At 39.6% G+C, this 20,601-nt stretch overlaps 1 protein-coding gene across 1 annotated transcript in view; it reads left to right on the top strand.

Annotated features, from left to right (window-relative positions):
• The window catches only part of LOC121279590 (immunoglobulin lambda-1 light chain-like), a 33,832-nt gene extending 13,496 nt beyond the window's left edge, over window positions 1-20,336 (top strand). The window contains exons 4-6 of the mRNA XM_041190721.1: window positions 6,738-7,034; window positions 11,227-11,346; window positions 18,101-20,336. Of these exons, the coding sequence (XP_041046655.1) occupies window positions 6,738-7,034; window positions 11,227-11,346; window positions 18,101-18,306 (623 nt within the window). The 3' untranslated portion in view covers window positions 18,307-20,336. The remainder of the gene's footprint in view (window positions 1-6,737; window positions 7,035-11,226; window positions 11,347-18,100) is intronic.
• The last annotated feature ends 265 nt before the right edge of the window (window positions 20,337-20,601 follow it).

The raw sequence follows: 20,601 nt of genomic DNA, 5'->3' as shown, positions 1-20,601 counted from the left end.
TAGTGAGACTAATTTTACTTTTATACTCTAATCCCTTTGCCACAAAACTTAACACATCATTGGCCTTCCTAAGTGCTTGCTGTACCTGCAAGTTAACTTTGTGATTCTTGTACAAGAACACCCATGTCCCCCTGAAATGAAACATCTTCCCAGCCTCTCACCATTCAAAAAATATTCTGCTTTTCTATTTTTTTTAACCAAAGTGGGCAACTTCACCTTCACCATATTATATTTCATCTGCCTTGCTCTTGTCCACTCACCCAACTTGTCTATGTTTCTCTGCAGCCTCTTTGCATTCTCTTCGTGGTTTACTTCTCCATCTAACTTTGTATCATAAGCAAGTTTGACTACATTGCACTCACTCCCCTTATCTAAGTTACCAATATAGATTGTAAGTAGCTGAGATCTAAATATTGATCCTTGTGGCACCCTGCTAACTGCAGCCTGTCAAACTAAAAATGCCCTACTTTTTTGTTTTCTCTCCATCCATGCTAATATATTATCACAAATCCTATGAGTCCTAATTTTGTTTAATAACCCCTTGTGCAGCACCTTATTGAATGCTTTTCGAAAATCCAAATACACTATCTAGCCTTTATCCATCTTCCTAGTCACATTCTCAGAAACCCTTAACAGATTTGTTAAACCTAAGTTTCCTTTCCTAAATCCACGTTGACTCTGCTTAATTATATTATGATTTTCTAAGTGCCCTGTTACCATGCCCCAAACAATAGATTCTCCATTCTGCCTGCTACTGATGTTAGAATAACTGGTTCATTGTTCCCAGCTTTATCTCTTTCTCATTTATTAAATAGTTGGGTTTATGCTTGCTACCTTCCACTCCTTCGGAATTGTTTTCAAATCTAAGGAATTCTGGAAGATCAAAAATTCATCCATTATCACTTGCAGCTCCCTCCGTTAAAACCCAGGATGCAGCTTATCAGGTTCAGGGATTTGTCACCTTAGTCCCATTAATTTCTCCAGTACTATTTTTCTACTCATACTGATTTTCAAGTTCCTCATTTTTGCTAGACATTTGGTAGCTCATTATTTGCAGAATATTTCTTCCCACCGTGAAGGCAGATACAAAATATCTGTTTAATGTCTCTGTCACTTCCTTATTCCCCATTATAACTTCAATTTTCTCTGCCTCATTTGGACCCGCATTTACTTTCAGTAATCTCTTTCAATTTACATATATATAGAAAAAAACCACAATCGGTTTTTATGAATTTAGTCATAGAGTTATACAACACAGAAACAGGTCCTTTGGCCCATCATGTCTGCGCTGCCCAACAGTCGCCCATGTATTCTAGTCTCATTTTCCAGCACTTGGCCTGTAGCCCTGCTTGCTATGGTATTTCAAGTGCTCATGTAAATACGTCTTAAATGTTGTGAGGGCTCCTGTCCCTACCAACCCCTCAAGCAGTGTGTCCCAAGTTTCAATGACCCTCTGGGTGAAAAAAAAATCCTCAAATCCCCTCTAAACCACCTGCCCCTTCTCTTAAGTCTATGCCCCCTGGTTATTGACTACTCCGCTAAGGGGAAAAGCTTCTTCCTATCTACCCTATCTATGAACCCATAATGTCCCCCCTCAGCCTTCCCTGCTCTAAGGAAAACAACCCGAGCCAACCCAATCTCTCCTCATAGCTGAAACGCTCCTGCCCAGGCAATGTCCTGTTGAATCTCCTCTGCACCCTTTCCAGAGCAATCACATCCTTCCTAGAGTATGGCGACAAGAACTGCACACATTACTCCAGCTGCGGCCTAACTAGCATTTTATACAGCTCCAACATAACCTCCCTGCTCCTATATTCTACTTCTCAGCCATTAAAGGCAAGTATCCTATCTGCCTTCTTAACCACCTTAACTACCAGTGCTGCTGCCTTCAGGGGTCCGTGGACATGTATACTAAGGTCCCTCTGATCCCCGTACTGCCCAGGGTCCTACCATTCACTGTGTATTCGTTTTCCATGTTAGTCTTCTCAAAATGCATCACCTCACACTTCTCTGGATTAAATTCCACTTGCCACTGCTATGCCCGTTTTACCAGCCAATCTACATTATCCTAAGGCTTTCCTCCTCACTATTTACAACACCAATTTTTGTGTCATCTATGAACTTACAGATCATACCTACTATATTCATGTCTAAATCATTCATGCACACTACAAACAACGAGGGTCCCAGTACTGATTCCTGTAGTACACCACTTGTCACAGGCTTCCAATCACAAAAACAACCTTTGACCATCACCCTCTGCCTCCTGCCATTAAGCCAATTTTGGATCCAATTTGCCAAATTGCCTGGATCCCATGGGCTCTTAACCAACTTGACTATTATCCCATGTGGGACCTAGTCAAAACCCTTACTGAAGTCCATGTAGACGACAGCAATTGCACTACCCTCATCTACACAACTAGTCACCTCCTCAAAAATTTCAATCAAATGTTAACCTCTTTTTTCTTAGTCTCTTTTCTCTCTCCTTATCAATTTCTTGGCCCTCCTTTTCTGAATATTAATACTCTTCATAATACTCAGGCTTACTGCTCATTTCCAACATTGTAAATTTCTTCCTTGACCTTTTCTTTTCCTTAGCTCCTGTGATTAACCATGGTTGAACCACTTTTTCAGTGAATTTTTTTGTGCCTTAAAGGAATTTATAGTTGATGCAAACCATGTCGCAATTCTAGAAGTGCTAGACATTGCTTGTCCACTGTCATCATTTTTAATGTAGTTTCCCAATTTATCTTCATCCACATAGTTTATTTTAAAATTTAAGAGCCTAGTTTCAATCTTAACTAAATCATTTTCAAACTCAATATAAAATTCTATTATTTTATGGCCACTCTTCCCCAAAGGTCCCTACAAGTCTATTAATCAACTCCTTCTCATTGCACAATGTTAAATCCAAAATCACCTTTTCCCTGGCTGGTTCCTTACCATACTGATTTATATAACTATCTTCTATACATTCCATGAACTTTTCCCCTTCCACACTGTTACTGCCAATTTGGTCTGTACAGCCTAAATGAAGATTACTGTCCCGCTGACTACTGTATTATCTTTATTTTATGCACGTCGAATTTCCTGATTTATAATCTGCCCTACACCACAACTAAAGCTAGGTGGCCTACAAATAACTCCCAACAATGTTTCTGCACCTTGCTTTTTCTTAGCTCCCCTTCCTCCTTCAGGTACCATGCCCATGGCGACCATTGCATTGCTCAATTGTTATGTTTGGCAAAGTACTGCAGTAGTTTGCTGTTGCCTTCTGCAGTATGACTGACCAGGAAACTCACCAGCTCTTTCCACCTGCCATCAGGCATATTGGAAGGATTTACAGGTTGATGATCAACCTCTTTGGCCACATCATGAACACACCTTCCATGTTCTTAGCTCTACCTTTACTGATTCCACTTCTTGATTTTCTGAGTAAGATCCATTTTTTCTCCACTGACTTCACCCCATTCTTTATTTTCACGGCTATCCTCCTCCTTTTCTATTTTGCCTATGTCTTCTAAAAGTTAAGTATCATGAATATTTAGTTGCCAACCATGGTCACTTTGCAATCACATCCCTGTAATAGCTATTAGGTCAAACCTATGAATTTCTGTCTGTTTTTCCTGTCCTTTTTCTTAAACCTTTCGCATTCAATCAAAAATCTTGATCCTCTGGTTCTAGACTGATTTATTATAATTTCATAGATTCGATTTAATTGTAGATTAGGATAACCATATTTAACAGCCTTGGGTTTGAATTCAAGCAGCACTTCAGAGGCTTGGGCTCATGGGCTGAAATTCAGTGCAATCCAGATGGAACAATAAGCCAAGTACAGGACCACCCACTCGGGTGCAAGTATAAAATCTCATGGCACTATTTAAAAAAGTCGTGTTGTCCCAGTGTCCTGGTCAGCATATATCCCTCAAGCAATATCATCCAAAAGCTGATCTCATTGTCTATCACAGAATCGCAGAATTGTTATGGTGCAGAAGAACATTTGGCCCATCATAACTGCACTGGCTCTCTGAATGAACATTAAGACTCAGCACCATTATTCTCCCTTTTCTCCATAACCCTGCACATTGTTTCTATTTAAATAATCATCTAATGCCCTCTTGAATACCTTGATTGAACCTATCTCCATCACACTTCCAGGCAGTGCATTCCACTGAACCACTTGCTGGGAGAAAAAGATTTTTCTCACATCACATTTGATATTTTTGCAAATCACTTTAAATCTCATCGTTCTTGATTGTTATACAAGTGGGAACAATTCTCTCTATCTACTATGTCCACCCACCTCATGATTTTGAACACCTCTATCAAATCTCCTCTTAGCCGTCTCCTTTTCTCCTCTCCTCTTTATAGGAATTTGCTGTGGCCAAATAGGCTGCATTGTAAAAGAGGCTATGTAAATGGAAGTTCAACTTTAATAGTGATGTGCATTTCATCTGACAAAGGAAACAATCAGATGGAACTGTTTTTTATGGTTTAGCTCCTGACAATAAATAACATCACAGCATCTTTTTGTGATTTTAAAAGAAAAAATGCTCTTTAAGGTTAATGCTGCAGAATGCAAATCATCCCATTTGGACACCCAGTGTTAGCCCTCCGTCCCTCCGTTTGGGAGGATGCACCTCCCAGGTCAGGTGTAGCATAGCCAAATGAAGTTTCACTTAGGCAGTGGAAGTTAAAATTCCACATTTTTCCCTGCTTTGAGACCATTTCTCACCAGTTTTGTGAATGTTTAAATGAAAATGAATTTAAGTATTTGCATTTTAATTATGCTTGCATGTCCCTGAACACAGTGATATGAAGCAGAAAGATAAACTTAATATGAAAATGTAAAAATTCGGGGAAAAATCTGTCTTAGTTGCATTTTTTATGTTAAAATGTCTGCTAGAACACATCAGGAGGAATGAAAATTACTATGGTTTTATGTTACACCATGTAAACATAGTCATAAAGATTTCCTGTGAATGGAGATTCTAGTGAAATTGGAAAGAATACATTTAGAATTTTACTATAAACTTTAACTAAGAGAATTCTTTCCCCTTAAAGGAGAATCTATAATTAGAGATTCAATTTCACAATAAGGTGTTGTCCATTTAGGATGAAGCTGAGGAGGAATTTCTTCTCTCAAATTCATGAATCTTTGGAATTCTCTACATCAGACAGCGGTGGAAGCTAAGTCATTGAATATATTCAAGGCTGAGACAGACAAATTCATGAACTATAGGGAGGTCAAGGTAATAAGGAGCAGACTGGAAAGTGGAATTGAAATCAGAACAACCATTGTTTTATTTAATGGAAGAGCAAGCCTGAGGGATCATCTGGTGGTCTCCTGCTCCTAACTGTAATGTTAAGTCTTGAAGCTGTACTGTGCGATAATGTGTAAATGATTTAACGTATTTATATGAAATTGACCCACATGAATGCACTTAAACTGTTGCTATGCAGAGTAACCAGCAATTTTCCTCCCCCACAACCGTGTAAGAGCTAAATCTATTAGTGTTTAAAGAAGATTGCATCGTCACCTTTTAAGGAAGGCTTGATGAACAAATGAAGAAGGGAATAGAGAGATATTAGGTAGCATGGGAAATGGATTGTTTGGTGTATAAACGCCAGCATAGACTAGCTTGGCCGAATTATCTGTTCTGTGCTGTAGATTGTGGTGCTGGGTCTTCTATTAAAATTGACAATTATTATTCTTGTTGAAACAGTATTCTGGAAAAAAGTCATAATTAGTTTAAAATTTTTCTTGATCCTAGCTAATACAAATTTATAGCAACAGAATAGAATCATAAAATGGATGTGGCACAAAAGGATGCCATTCAGCCCTTTGTGTCTGTGCCAGCTCTCTGCAAGAGCAACTCCTGCTCCCCTGCCCTTTCCCCAAAGCTCTGCATTTTTTTTTTACAAATTTAGCAAAGTGAAATGTCACATTGTACACAAGTAGTTTACATCATTTACCATTATCATTCAGCTCCCTCTCTTTTATCTGTTGAACAGCAATGGTGCTTAAATATCCAATGTGTTAGCCTGGGCAATGGGTTTCATGAAACATTGCAATTAAACTCAATTGTAGCCTGGACTGATGTTCTCACGTGACAGTTCCACAGGCACTGTTATGTATGCAATTTGAAACATGGGCTGATTTAATTTTCTCTACCTAGCTCTGGGATGCTGAGCCAAATTTTAATTATGCATAAATGAGACTGGTTAATCCAGAGCAGACCAGAGATTGAACCAACAAACAACATATTCATCGAATAAATTCTTGGATAACCTACATTTTTGTATGCAGTGTTATTGCATGGCAATGTGTTGTGAACACGCCACGTTTCTCATTTTTGCTTGTTCTCAGTTGCCCAGCTCTGAAAATTGATGCAACATAATTGACAGCCAGAATGCAGTTTCGATGAACTACGGAACAGTTAATACTCATAGGTAAAGCACAACTGCAATATTGTGAAATGATGTCCAAGAGGAATAAAAACAAAAAAACTGCGGATGCTGGAAATCCAAAACAAAAGCAGAATTACCTGGAAAAACTCAGCAGGTCTGTCGAAGGGTCATGAGGACTCGAAATGTCAACTCTTTTCTTCTCCACCGATGCTGTCAGACCTGCTGAGTTTTTCCACATAATTCTGTTTTTGTCCAAGAGGAATATATCAGTATATCGTATCCAACTTGGAAATTCAGAAATTTGTTGTTTTTTAATTTTTCTCTAGCTTCTCCACATCCTCTGACGATTTTGCCAAACTTTTCTGCAAATGGCTCTCTAACGTGTTTGTGTAAAACATCTGAGTTCTATCCTGCTGATGTCACCATTGTTTGGCATAAAGATGGTCAAAAAGTTACAGCTGGAGTCAAGACATCCAGCGAGAAGAATGCTAAGGGACTATATGAAGCTTCCAGTTATTTGGAAGAGCCACAGCCTCCTCAGAGTGGGACCGTTTTTATCTGTGAGGTCTATCACTCGACTCTCAAGGTTCCAACTTGGGTCAATTACACTGTTCGCTTTGCAGGTAGGAACAAAACCTATTTAATTGTGAAAACACTGTATATTGTGGTTTCACTGCTATTGGTAGGAAATATTTTCACGGTGATGCCAGGAAGGCAGTAAGTGCAGTGCTGGTGATTTTTCAGTTATTGTGAACTCGGTGGAGCTGGTTCAGACTCGCACAGTCCATCAGCTGCATCTGCTGAGCTCAGTGATATGATTTTACACAACTTTTAAAACTTAATTTTATGCAATGTTTTTCTTTGTTCTCTCTGTTCCTTTCCTCAGTGCCTTGAGCCTTGCTGACGTAATCTCATAGTACCTCACTTAATTGCTTGTTCTTCATGTGTGATCAGGACACATATGCATGCCCACATGCACGTACACATGTAATTGTTAATGGAAATCAATTAGGCATTTTGGCTGATCTGTTCTTTTATTCTCCTTAGAAGACTAGTATTAAGACCAAAAACAAAAATACCTGGAAAAACTCAGCAGGTCTGACAGTATCTGTGGAGAGGGACACAGTTGACCTTTCGAGTTTGGATGACCCTTCATCAGAACTAAGACATACAGAAATGAGATGAAATATAAGTTAGAAGAAGGGGGTGGGACAGGAGAGCTCGACAGAGGGCCAGTGGAAGCCAAGAAGAGACTGCCAAAGATGTCATAGACAAAAGGACAAAGGAGTGTTGATGGTGGTGGTATTATCTAAAAGGTGCGCTAATGGGGACAGTGGGGGTAGCAAACAGGACAAGCTAGTGGCAGATGGCCCTAGTGCGGGTGGGGTGGGGGGAAGGGATCAAAATGGGCTAAAAGGTGGAAGCTGAAACAATAGATAAAAATAAATTTAAAAATAGGAGGGAAAAGGAAAAATAGTGTATAAAAAAATAAAAAAAAAATTATAATTAAAAACACTATAAATTATTGGAAAAGGGAGGGATCAGAAAGGGGGTGGGGATGGAGGAGAGAGTTCATGATCTGAAATTGTTGAACTCAATATTAAGTTCAGAAGGCTGCAAAGTGCCGAGTCGGTAGATGAGGTGCTGTTCCTCCAGTTTGCATTGAGCTTCACTGGAACAATGCAGCAAGCCAAGGACGGACATATGGGCATGAGAGCAGGGTGCTGTGTTGAAATGGCAAGCGACAGGGAGGTCTGGGTCATGCCTGTGGACAGTTTGCATTTGGTCTCTCCAATGTAGAGGAGACCACATTGGGAGCATCGAATGCAGTAGACTAAATTGAGGGAAGTGCAAGTGAAGTGCTGCTTCACTTGAAAGGAATGTTTGGGCCCTTGGACGGTGAGGAAAGGGGAAGTAAAGGGGCAGGTGTTGCACCTTCTGTGGTTGCATGGGAAAGTGCTGTGGGAGGGGGTTGAGGTGTAGGTGGTGATGGAGGAGTGGACCAGGGTATCCTGGAGGGAATGATCCCTGTGGAAAGCCACCAGTGGAGGGTGAAGGGAAGATGTATTTGGTAGTGGAATCATGCTGGAGTTGGTGGAAATGGCAGAGGATGATCCTTTGAACATGGAGGCTGGTGGGATAATAAGTGCAGACAAGGGGGACCCTATCATGGTTCTGGGAGTGAAAGGAAGGTGTGAGGGCGGATGCTCGGAAGATGGGCTGGACACGGTCGAGGGCCCTGTCAACCACCATGGTTGGAAAACCTCAGTTAAGGAAGAAGAAAGACATTCACAGGAACTGTTTTGGAAAGTGGCATCATCAGATCAGATGCAACGGAGGCGAAGGAACTGAGAGAATGGGATGGAGTCCTTACAGGAAGTGGGGTGTGAGGAGCTGTAGTCAAGGTAGCAGTGGGAGTTGGTAGGCTTGTAATGAATATTGGTGGACAGTCTATCACCAGAAATTGAGACTGAGGTCAAGGAAGGGAAGGGAAATGTCAGTGATGGACCACATGAAAATGATGGGGGGTGGGGGGGTGGAAATTAGAAAAAAATTAATAAATTTTTCCAGATCCAGAAGAGAGCATGAAGCGGCACCGAAGCAGTCATCAATGTACCGGAGAAAGAGTTATGGGAGGGGGCCAGAGTAGGAACTGGAACAAGGAATGTTCCACATACCCCATAAAGGGACAGGCATAACTGGGGCCCATGTCCCAGTATATTAGTATTAAGACCACTTGCAGCACATCAACAGTTGCTCCCTCTGGCTAGCCTAACACAGATTATGATTTAAATTTGGGACTTTTTGACTGAACATGAGTGAAAAGACAGAAGACATAAAAGGGCAAAAAAACCCAAACTAACAATTTAAGTCAACCCAGGAATTACATGGTCACCATCATTGATTCTAGATTTAATTAATTAAATGAATTTAAATTTTCCAACTTCTGTTGTGGTATTTAAACTCTTGTGTCTGGATCATTAGTCCATGCTTATGGGTTGCTTCTCCACTATACTACCATTGCTCATTGCCACAGCCTGCCGTTTTGTATGATTGAAGTACAGATCTCAGATGATATGTTCTGAGGGCTACAATACAGCAATAGCATGGCAATTTGTGGATAGTAATTATGAAAGATTAAAGTTAGAGTGAGAATAACTAAGAAACACGGTTGTCTCACTATCCCACCAATTGTTTTCAAGTCGCCAGAAAGTTACTTGTTAGTGGAGATCAGTGGATGATGGCCCTTCATAAGTTTTAGAGTGTTTGCCTAACTCTGCCTTTCACATTTCAGTGACATGAGCAAGCAGTGATACCTTGCTGACCAGCGGCTTCACTGTTTGATGCACACTAATTCTTGTAGGACAAAGGGGTCTTAGAGCAGATAACCTAATAAGTAAAAGATAGAATACATTCCCATTGGCAGTAACCTCATGTTTTTCCTACCTTTCTCTTCCCTCCTCTTCTAAGAGACAGACATCTACCACATCACCAGTACCTCATCGATATGTAAATTTAGACACTGTCTGTCACCAATTATTTAACCCACAGGAGACAGGCAACTTAGTCTGTCCTCTCAGGTGGTCGTGAAATATTCCTTGACACTTTTGAAAGAAGAGCAGGGTAGATCTCCCAATGTCCTGGCCATCATTTATCTCAACTAACGTTACTGAAACAGATGAAGCAGTCATTTATTTTATTGGTGTTTGTGGGACCTTGCTGTACACAAATTGGCTGCATGTTTCCAACATTATTACGATAACTACACTTTAAAATGTACTAAGCTGGTTGTAAGGCACTTCAGGATTGACCAAGGGTGTGACGCATATTTATATAAATGTAAGTTCTTTCATTACGCAGGATAGACAGAAACAAATGGTGGCCAATTATCCTAATTATTCATGTGATTTCTATATAAAGAGTTAAAGATTCAACATTTGACTTTTGAAATATGTGCAAACCGAGATATTGTAGCAAGAGTTCAAGCAATAAATACATGTTTAAAGATCTACTCTCTTCAGCATTTCTAAATAAACTGTGTTCTTTACCAGCATATTTATAATTTCTTTGGAAATAGGAGCAAAAGTGTTCACAAACATTTATGAAGTTGTTGCTGCATTTTTACAAATGTGTTTCCCCCAGTGTAAAAATCTTTTATTGCTGCTTTATGTTGGACATATCATTTTTAAAAATTATGTCCGGCGGAGCTTTATTTTGATCTACACCAAGGCAAATGCTGCGGAGAAGAATATTTTCTTTGTTAGAGCTTCAAACACTTCTGAGTCCAATTAAGAACACAAAAACGCACAAAATAGGAGCTGTAGTAGACTATGCAGCCCATTGAGCCTGTGCCACCATTCATTGTTATCATGGCTGATCTTGGGCTTCAACTCTACATGCCTAAGATGCAGAGTAAATGCTCTTAACATCATCTTTATGAGAGCACCATCAACTATACCTATGCCATTTGTTCACTTCTATTAACCAACCTTGTTTAATTGATAAAACCTAACCTGGACTTAATCGTGGACAGATTTAGCCCACACCAACCAGGAACAAGTTTGAGATTCTCACACTCATTACACCTCATGAAGTGGAAGTTTATGGGTTTGACAGTCATGATTCAAACCTTTTATGGCCCAAGAGCTGTAATTGGAATATTGGGTGTGAAGATTGGTATTCTGTATTTGTGCAGGAAGTGTATATTCATAACATCACCCATATAGAGCCATGAGAAAGCACTGGGGTCTAAGAATCTGCTAACATACTTCTGAAAGTGAATGACTATGTTTTTGTTTTGCATGTGTCTTGCAGAAAATGAATCCAATCCCACTTTTCCTTGGTGGATCTACCTCTGTGGAGCAATAGCTTTACTGCTTCTAATTATTGCATTGGCACTTTGTTGTAAATTCTGCTGTTGCAAAAAATCTAAAGGTAAGGAGGAGCCACCTCACTACATTAATGGTTGACTTCTTGAGTTAATATTCATCAATTATACAAATACAGAAATGATAACAGATTGAAAGGATATGTGAACTAATTTATTAATCTGCAATAAGTAAACTTTTGGATGAAAAATTCTACTTCAATTCTTAGATGATATTTTATGCAATTTACTTTTGAGTTCATCAAGGTGAACAATGTTAATTTTGCAGATTGGAACATTTCCATTCTAGGCACTAAGAACTTCCAGATTAGGTATAGAATATTTAAAGCCAGATAAAGCTCCTCTGTCTCTCTAAAGTAATGTGGTACAATTCAGAGGGTTGGATTTTGAATCGCCCATTAGAGCAATATTGGTTGTGGGTGCACTTTGAAAATGGAACTCCCAGCTGGTGTGTCAACCTTCCAATGCCTCAGGATTGTGACTCAATTTTGAAAGTGATGGTGAGGGGGTGAGCAGCCAGCAACCCACAGGCCTCCAATTAAGAAAATGAAAGAGGAGCAGGAGTGCACCATACAGCCCATTGAGCCTGCACTGCCATTGAATATGACTTGGCTGACCTTGGGCTTCAACTCTACTTTCCCACCTGTTCCCCCTATCCCTGGATTCCCTGAGAGACCAAAGATCTGTCTACCCAGCCTTTAATGTATTCAATGTTGGATCATCCACAGCCCTCTGGGGTAGAGAATTCCAAAGATTCACAACCATTTGAGTGAAATAATTTCTCCTCATCTCAGTCCTAAATGAGCCGCCTTTTGTCCTGAGACTGTGCCGCTCATGCTTTAGATTTCTTGACCAGTGGGAAAAAATCTCTCATCATCTATCCTATCAAGCCTCCTTCAGTTTCTTGTATGTTTCAATGAGTTGCCTCTCATTCTTCTAAACTCCAGGGAATATAAGCCCAATTTACTCAGTCCCTTATCATAGGACAACCCTTCATCCTAGGGGCTAATCTAGTGAACATTCTTGGTAGCGCCTCCGATGCAACACCTTAAATTCCTTAAATATGGAGATGAAAGCTGCACACAGTGTTCCAGATAGGGTCTCTCCAAAGTCCTATACAATTGTAGCAAGACTTCTTTATTCCAATACTCCAATCACCTTTCAATGAAGGCCAATATGCCATTTACCTTCCTAAATACTTGCTGTACCTGTATGCTAACTTTCTGCATCCCTTGTACAAGCACATCCAGGCTTTGCTGAACGTCAACATTTACAAATTTCATATTTTTCAAAATATTTCCTGCTTTCCTATTCTTATGACCACACTTCTCCACATTATACTCCATCAGCCACCTTGTTTCTTACTCACTTAAGCTGTCTTTCTCTCTTTGCAGCCTCTCTATGTCCTCTCCATTTGATTACCTTCTTATCGAGCTTTGTAACATCAGTAAACTTAGACACAATATTAATGACTTAGATGAAGAGAGTATAGATTATATATAGCTGAGGCCCTAGCCCTGATCCTTGCGGTGCTCCATGAGTCAGTCTGCCAACCTGAAAATGGCCCATTTACACCTATTCTTTGCTTCCTGTCCATTAACCAATCCTTTATCCATTGCCATATATTGCCCCAAACTCCATGAGCCATTGCCTATTAAGCTTTTGTATGGACCTTATTAAACGCCTTTTGGAAATCACAGTATATGACATATACTGGTTTCACTTCATTTACCCTACTAGTTACATCCTCAAAAATGCTGATAAATTTGTTAAAAAGGATTTCCCTTTCGTAAAACCATGTTGACTTGCTCCAACCATGCTATGCTTTGCTAAGCGCATTGCTAAAGTTTCCTTATAATAGATTCCAAATAATAGATTAGCTGTGACCTGGTAGAGGTCACAGGTTTAGATGGTGCTGCGGAAGGATCCTTGATGAGTTTGTGCAGTGCATCTTGTAGATGGTACACCCTGCTACCACTGCGTGTTGATGGTGGAGGGAATGAATGTTGAATGTGGTGGATGAGGTGCCAATCAAGTAGATTGCATTGTCCTGGATGGTGTTGAGTTTCTTGAGTATTGTTGGAGCTATATTCCTCCAGGCAAGTGGAGGGTATTCCATCATAGTCCTGACTTGTGTCTTGTAGATGATGGACGGACTATAACGAGACAGGAGGTCAGTTATTCACCACAGGATTCCCAATCTCTGACCTGCTGTTGTAACCACAGTATTTTTATGGCTCGTCCAATTCAGTTTCTGGTCAGTAGTAACTTCCAGGATGTTGATAGTGACTAGCAGGCTGATCACGACTTAGCATTGGCCAAACTCGCCAAATTGCTACTAACCTTTCTGCACGCCCTGATACACATACCTGGCAATGATTATGTGAGCCAATCTTTTTAAGGTCTTGGCCAACAGGCAGATGCAGAGCTGTACCATCATCTACAAATACATTCAGCTTGAAACAGCAGCACACAAGGATAATAATAGTCAGTTGTTTCTCGAAACTTGGCTGAATCTCTTTGCAGACCTGTTTGCAATGCTAGTCTATGGAAAAATGGTACCAAAGAGTGGTACAGAGGGCAACTACCTCTTCAGTATCTCAAGCAGCATCACCACAAGTTACACTAACATCAGACAGTAGAATATTATTTAAATGGAGAGTAGCTGCAGAATTTTGCTGTACAGGGGGATCTGAATGTCCTTGTCCAAGAAGAAACAAAAGTTAGCATGCTGGTACAGCAAGTAATTAGAAAGGCGAATTCAGTGTTGGCCTTTATTGCAAGGGAGATGGAGATACTGCAACTGAACAGGGCATTGGTGAGCCCACACCTACAGTACTGTGTACATTTTTGGTTTTCTTATTTAAGGAGGGATATACATGCAATGGAGACAGTTCAGAGAAATTTGACTAGCTTTATCCCTGGAATGAAAGGGATGAAGATGTAGTCTTACGAGGAACGTTTGAGCAGTTTGGGGCTTTAATCATTGGAGTTTAGAAGAATGAAAGGATCATAGATGCTGAGAGGAAGTTTCCTCTCGTGGGGAACCTAGAACTAGGGGGCACAATTTAAAAGCATTGGGTCTCCCATTAAAGGTGGAGATGAGGTGGAATTTCTTCTGCCAGACGGTGGTTAATCTTTGGAATTCAGTATTCCAGAGAGCAGTGAAGACTGGGCCATTGAATATGTTTAAGACACAGTTAGACTGATTTTTGATCTACAAGACAGCCAAAGATTATTGGGGCAGGCAGGGAACTGGAATTAAAACCACGGTCAGATCAACCATGATCTTGTTGAATGGCAGAGCAGGTTTGAGGGGCCAAATTGGTTACTCCTCCTATTTCTTAAGTTCTTATGAGGTTGGGCATTTGTTTTCCCACCATTATTTTGCAGGCTCATACATAGACCTAGGGTTCCCTTTCCCTTTTTTTACAGTCTGTTTTTAAATTCCCTTTCCCTACAGCCTTGGCAAAGATTCCTAAGTGTCTGACATGGCTTTTGGACTATTTCAAGATGTTCTGAATTTTTTTGCTTATTCATTGTTCCCACCCCTTAACTCTGAGTTACATATAATTTTCCTCTCCCACCATTACTGTCCTTTCTAGACCTGTTTGACTCTACATAGTTTCTTGTGAATAATTATGCCAATTAGTTTACAACAGAACATTCAGAACAACAAAGAAATGATTGTTTTCAACTGTTTAGAAACAGTTTTTTTATGTTGTTTGCAAATTATGCAACAAGTCTAACCTCATCTGTTTTGTCAATAATTAGACCTTCATCCACTGAATTAGTTATCAACATTATTTCACCACTAAATTTTGCCTCCAGGAAGATTGATATCCGCTTTAAGACTGAATACTTTCTTTCAATTATTTCCAAGATTTAAATTCTGCTATATCGAAAGAGGGTCTCTTATGACCAATCTTATCCGTTAGTGCATCCTTATTTCCCTTCTTGTCTCCAACTTCTCTCTACATTTTCTTGTCTATCTTTATTTTGAAGATACTACAATAGTCATTTATCTATTGAATTTCCTCTCTTGTTTTTTCTAAGTTCAAAATAAGTCATCATTCACACTGTACCTCCTCCCTGTAACCTCACTTTATTAAAATGAAGATTCATGGAACTGTCTCAACCACTAATTGTGAAACTCCTTATCTCTGATGGTCTTCACTTCCTCTAAAAATCGACAGGGATTTCACAGCCAAGCTTGACATTGACTAATTATGACTCCCTGAATCAGATTTTTTTTCCCTTTTGCTCTCTTCAGCTTTAGTTGTATTCTACACGGAGTCTTGGTCTGTAACTTAGTTTCCCCAATTTGTAATGAAGTCTGCCTACTCTGAATACAGTAATAAATCATTTTTTGCATTCATTGAAAATATGAAACAAGAATCGCTTTATGTGAGCATTTCTCTGAAGAGAGCACAAACGGAAACCAAATCCCAAGTTTGTCAGTCATTGCAGCTGTAAATTCATTTTCAGCCAACATCAGTTCAACTCACAAACAACATATGCTCCATGTACCTTTGGCCCATAGCTCAAAAGTCTCAGTTTAATTAGGAAGTGCTGATTCAGTATTCGAGAGCTCTTTTTACATTTAATTTTTCTTCTGACTCTATTGCAACTTCCAAAATTTCTTTTTAGTGTTATGAAGGTTGCTGGATGAAGCAAGTATGTTATGTTCTTACCTGTATTTCTCAGTCAGAAGGATTAATATTCTATTATATTTCAGCAGTATACTGTTAAAGTCTTAAGCAATCACTACCATAATAAGTTTCGGGTGGGGGAAAGTTTTCTCCCACGTGTAGCTGAAGTTTCCACTGCAATACCATGGAAATGCTAGTGAGAAGCCATTTACAAAGTTGTTCCTGGGTCCGTGCTGCTCTTCTGCTGAAGTTACAGTGGATGAGTGAGAGAACATACTTGATGCTTTCATGCTTTACAAACTGGGAGGCCACTCTCATTTGTCGTCTTGATGACATTAGCTGGCAAGTTCTCAATGAACTAACCCACACAGGGAGACCACATTTCAATTGTCATCAAGATGCCCCTGGTATTGATGTCCCTCAGGGCTCAGTTGAATTTGCACTCGTCATGGATGATACAGTTACCGGCTCTGAAAGTGGACTAGGAGGGGTGACATAAGTACAATTGTGGCCATGCATCACAGAGCATGGAACACGTCACATCAGCCTGCTCACTGAGGTCTGTCCACCATCTGCCATTTCAGGAAGCTATCAAATGGATAACCAAACTAGCCATCACTTGGCGAACTTTTACCATCAACCAAAAGTAGTTCTGGTAGTGGAGAACCTCAGGAGAAGTAACCACATTGGCCTCAATTCATATTTATAGAAACCTTAATGCTTTAAGATACGTTAGAAGCAAATAGTACAAACTTTTAAATAATAGGTTATTTTAAATATACAAAAGGTTACTTTTTTATCCTTTTATGGGATGTGGGCACCACTGGCAAGGGCAGCATTTGTTGTCTGTCTGAGAGGTGGTGGTGAGCTGCCTTCTTGAACCACTGCAGTCTATTTGATGTAGGTACATGCACTGTGCTGATAGGAAAGGAGTTCCAGGATCTTGACCCAACGACAACGAAGCAACAGCAATTTAGTTCAGGATGGCGTGTAGCTTGGTGGGGAACTTTCAGGTAATGATGTTCTCATGTCTCTGCTGCCCTTGTCCTGATAGGCTTATAGAAGTTGTGTGTTTGGGAGGTGTTGTTGAGTTTCTGCAGTACATAATGTAAATGGTACACACTGCTGCCAATGTGTATCAATGCTGGAGGAAGTGAATGTTTAAGGTGGTGGATGGGAACCAATCAAGTGGACATCTTTGTCCTGGATGATATTAAGTTCCTGAGCAAAAATGGAGCTGCAGTCATCCAGGCAAGGGAAGAGTATTCCATTTTATTCATGATTTGTGCCTTGTAAATGGTGAACAGGCCTTGCAGAGTCAGGAGGTGAGTTACTTGCCACAAATTTGCCAGCTTCTGACCTGCTCTTATAGCCATAGTATTTATAGGGCAGGTCCAGTTCAATTTCTGGTCAATGGTAACCTCCAGGATGTTGATGGGAGGGCATTCAACACTGCTAATGCTGTAGAATGGGATTTGGTTATATTTTCTCTTACTGGGGATGGTCATTGCCTGGCATTTGTGCGGCATCAATGTTACTTGCCATTTATCAGCCTACATCTGAATGTAAAATAAAAATGTTTCTCCCTTTTGAAGCCTGAAGTGTTGATATCTGGTTTGTAGCTTAATGTGCACATTGGCAAGATTTTCTGGTCCACAAAATGCTTTCAGACTATTGTGGTTTTACAGCATCTCTCCTGCAACACCATTTCAATTTCATATTCTGTGTCAGTTATCCTTCATTAGAAGGATTGAGTCACTTGTTTAGGGCTTTATAACAAATTAGTTACCACATGTTGTACCATAGTTAACTAGAAGGAGACTTAAGCTTCAGCTAACATCACTAAAACAGATAAACTTGTAATTATCTCATTGCTGTCCATAGGCAATGCTGTTGGAAAATTGATTGTTTCTTATGATACAATGGTGACTACATTTCAAAATATACTTGTGGAGTGATCAGAGATGTTATGAATATTGTTACATAAATGTGTAACTTCTTAGAAAATTGATTCATTCAAAAATTTGACAAACACAAAACCCTCTGGTCAACATGGTTCAAAGTACCAATCCAGGCAATAAAGTTGCTGACATATCTGAGGTGTTCCGCCATCTTCTGTACCTTATATTTCATGCTGTTTTTCTTACAGCTCATGGAAACAACATTCGAATGAAGCAATGTGTTCGCTGCTCTGAGCCAATAACACAAAATCCCAAATGCAAGGAACAAGGAGTAAAAAAAGATAACATTCAGATGCTATCTCAGAGGAATCCAGGCAGAGTAGAAAAAGTTAACGAAACTGCACCAAAGCACAAGGAGCACCGTAAGAGAGACAGAGACGCCATGTGTGCCTGATAGTGGGGAAAAAAATCTGAAAAGTATCTTGTAAAAATCATAGTTTCTCTTTAAAGAACACCATTATTGTATTCTTCGTAAGTAATTCAACAAGGGGATCCAGCAAGACTCAATATCATAAAATTACTGCATTTATCTGTACTTGATTACTCACTGAAAGATTATTTCTGTTCTGTGAATTAATATTTCTGAATTGATAACATTTTTTATCTCCGATCACTTTCGGTTGTTATGACAGGGTCTTCAGAAAGGTGTTCATATTTCACTGAGGATCGTTGTGAGTGAATTAGTTTCTGAAGGAGTTGAAAAGTGTGATATACACATGTCACTCCATTCCAGTGCTCCAGCCACGCGCACACTGGAATTTGTGTGCCTGTTCACCTACAGCTTATAGAATAAATTGCCTCATTCATATCCAGTACACATAATTTGATTCCATCGTTGACAGCCAGTATATAAAATTTCATTCTCCATTCATACCCCTTCCATGGAATTCAGGGCTACATTTGCACCTGATTTGGGTAACTTGGAATTTGTGTGCTAGTATAAAATAGGTGACAGGGAATCAATACATCATTTTCCATCTCAAATTTTTACTACCACTGCAGAATTTTAGTGCCCATTTCCATCCAATATGTTACCTTTTATTGGCTCCTTATTTAACTGCTGTTTCAGGTACTGTACATCTCACAACATTTCAGTGCCCTAGTCATGTAAACTATGTAAAATTTTAATTTCCTTTTACATTTGGTGGATTGAATTCCAATTCGCATTCAAACTTTGCGCACAGAATTCTAATACTCATTGAAATCTGAGTCCAGAATTCTGTATCATTTATTACTAGTTTGTAAGACTCCAGTTTATATCCAATTTCAGTTATCAATTTCTGTCAATACTTCACCAAATTACACGTTTGATCATGTTCTAAATCTACATAATACAAATGTTTATATTGTTAAGTAAATCAAACTATAATACCGTACTAACCTAAAAGTGATAGCAGTTGAGGGATAAGCAAGTAATATTTAAAATCATAGGAGGCCTAGTTGGAGTAAATAGGGACAACCTGTTTACCTCAGCAAAAGGATCAAAAACGAGGGAGCATGGAGTTAAAGATATTAGTGGAAGGATTAGGAGGGAGATGAGGAAACATTTTTTCACCTAGTGGTTGGTAGGGACCTGGAACTCTCTGCCTGATAGGGTGGTAGAGGCAGAAACCTTCACCATGTTTAAAAAGCATTTGCATGTCTACTTGAAGAGCCATGACCTGTAGGGCTACAAAACAAGTGCAGGAAGTCTCGGTTACACTGGGTAGCTCTTCATCGACTGACATGGAGGAAATGGGCCAAATGCCCTCCTTCCGTGCTGTAAATTTTCTATGATTCTATTTTTATTAATTTCATATTCCAGTGAATGTCAGTAGTAAGTTATTTATACTGTTATCCTGCACCAAATATGATTTGTTATTGAAGAACTGAGTTCCAAATATGTACTTTTGTACAATACTGTTATGGTAATTGAGCTAAATATAATTAAAATATAACTAACTCCTTTGTTTTAAAAATGTGTAAATGATGAAGTACAACACAGGAAGCCACACCAGTTTATTGGTTGCATTAAATAGTCCCTCATAGGTTTTTGCTTCTTCTTGTTTTGGGATATTGACCTGATACTAAAAATCAATGAATAACTTATCAACCTGTAATTTATGCAAAAAGAAAAGCCACTTTTAATTCTGAAACACACTTGATGAAAACCTACTTTAAGCACAATTGTTTTATTCACTATTTTCCATTCTATCTCATGCCACAGCATCTGTTACCTCATCCTAGTGGTGGAATTTTCATCACTAAGCCTATTGCTCTCTGAGTCTCATCACAGCTGATGTGCATAGCCATGCACTTTCTAAAATGGGGCCAGTATATAGAAATTGACAGATGAACCCGATCTGTTTTTGTAACCACCCTGGAGCCTGGAAGTACTGAGATACGTTGTAGTTGATAACTAATAAAGCACAAACATGTGATTGATGTTGGGATTTTCCTTTCCTTCCTTGGTCCCCATCACACTATTTGATTTACAACTCAGTTAGATACATTGGGCTGAATTTTCCCAGAATTGCACTCATGTGGTAGCGGGCGGGTAAAATGGAGTCCTCCCCACCGTTGAAAATGGTGGGTTTTCACGCCGTATTTTCCCAAGCCCACCTCATTATATATTCACTCCTGCGAGACACGTTGGGTGAGCTTCCATGGTGGGCGAGCTCTCATGTGCCTGCTTGTCATTACCCCAGCT

Source organism: Carcharodon carcharias, chromosome 7 (assembly GCF_017639515.1).
Source record: "Carcharodon carcharias isolate sCarCar2 chromosome 7, sCarCar2.pri, whole genome shotgun sequence".
NCBI classification, from domain to species: Eukaryota; Metazoa; Chordata; class Chondrichthyes; order Lamniformes; family Lamnidae; genus Carcharodon; species Carcharodon carcharias.
Note: the sequence above shows the minus strand (reverse complement) of the source record. Positions and strands in the feature narration are given on the sequence as shown.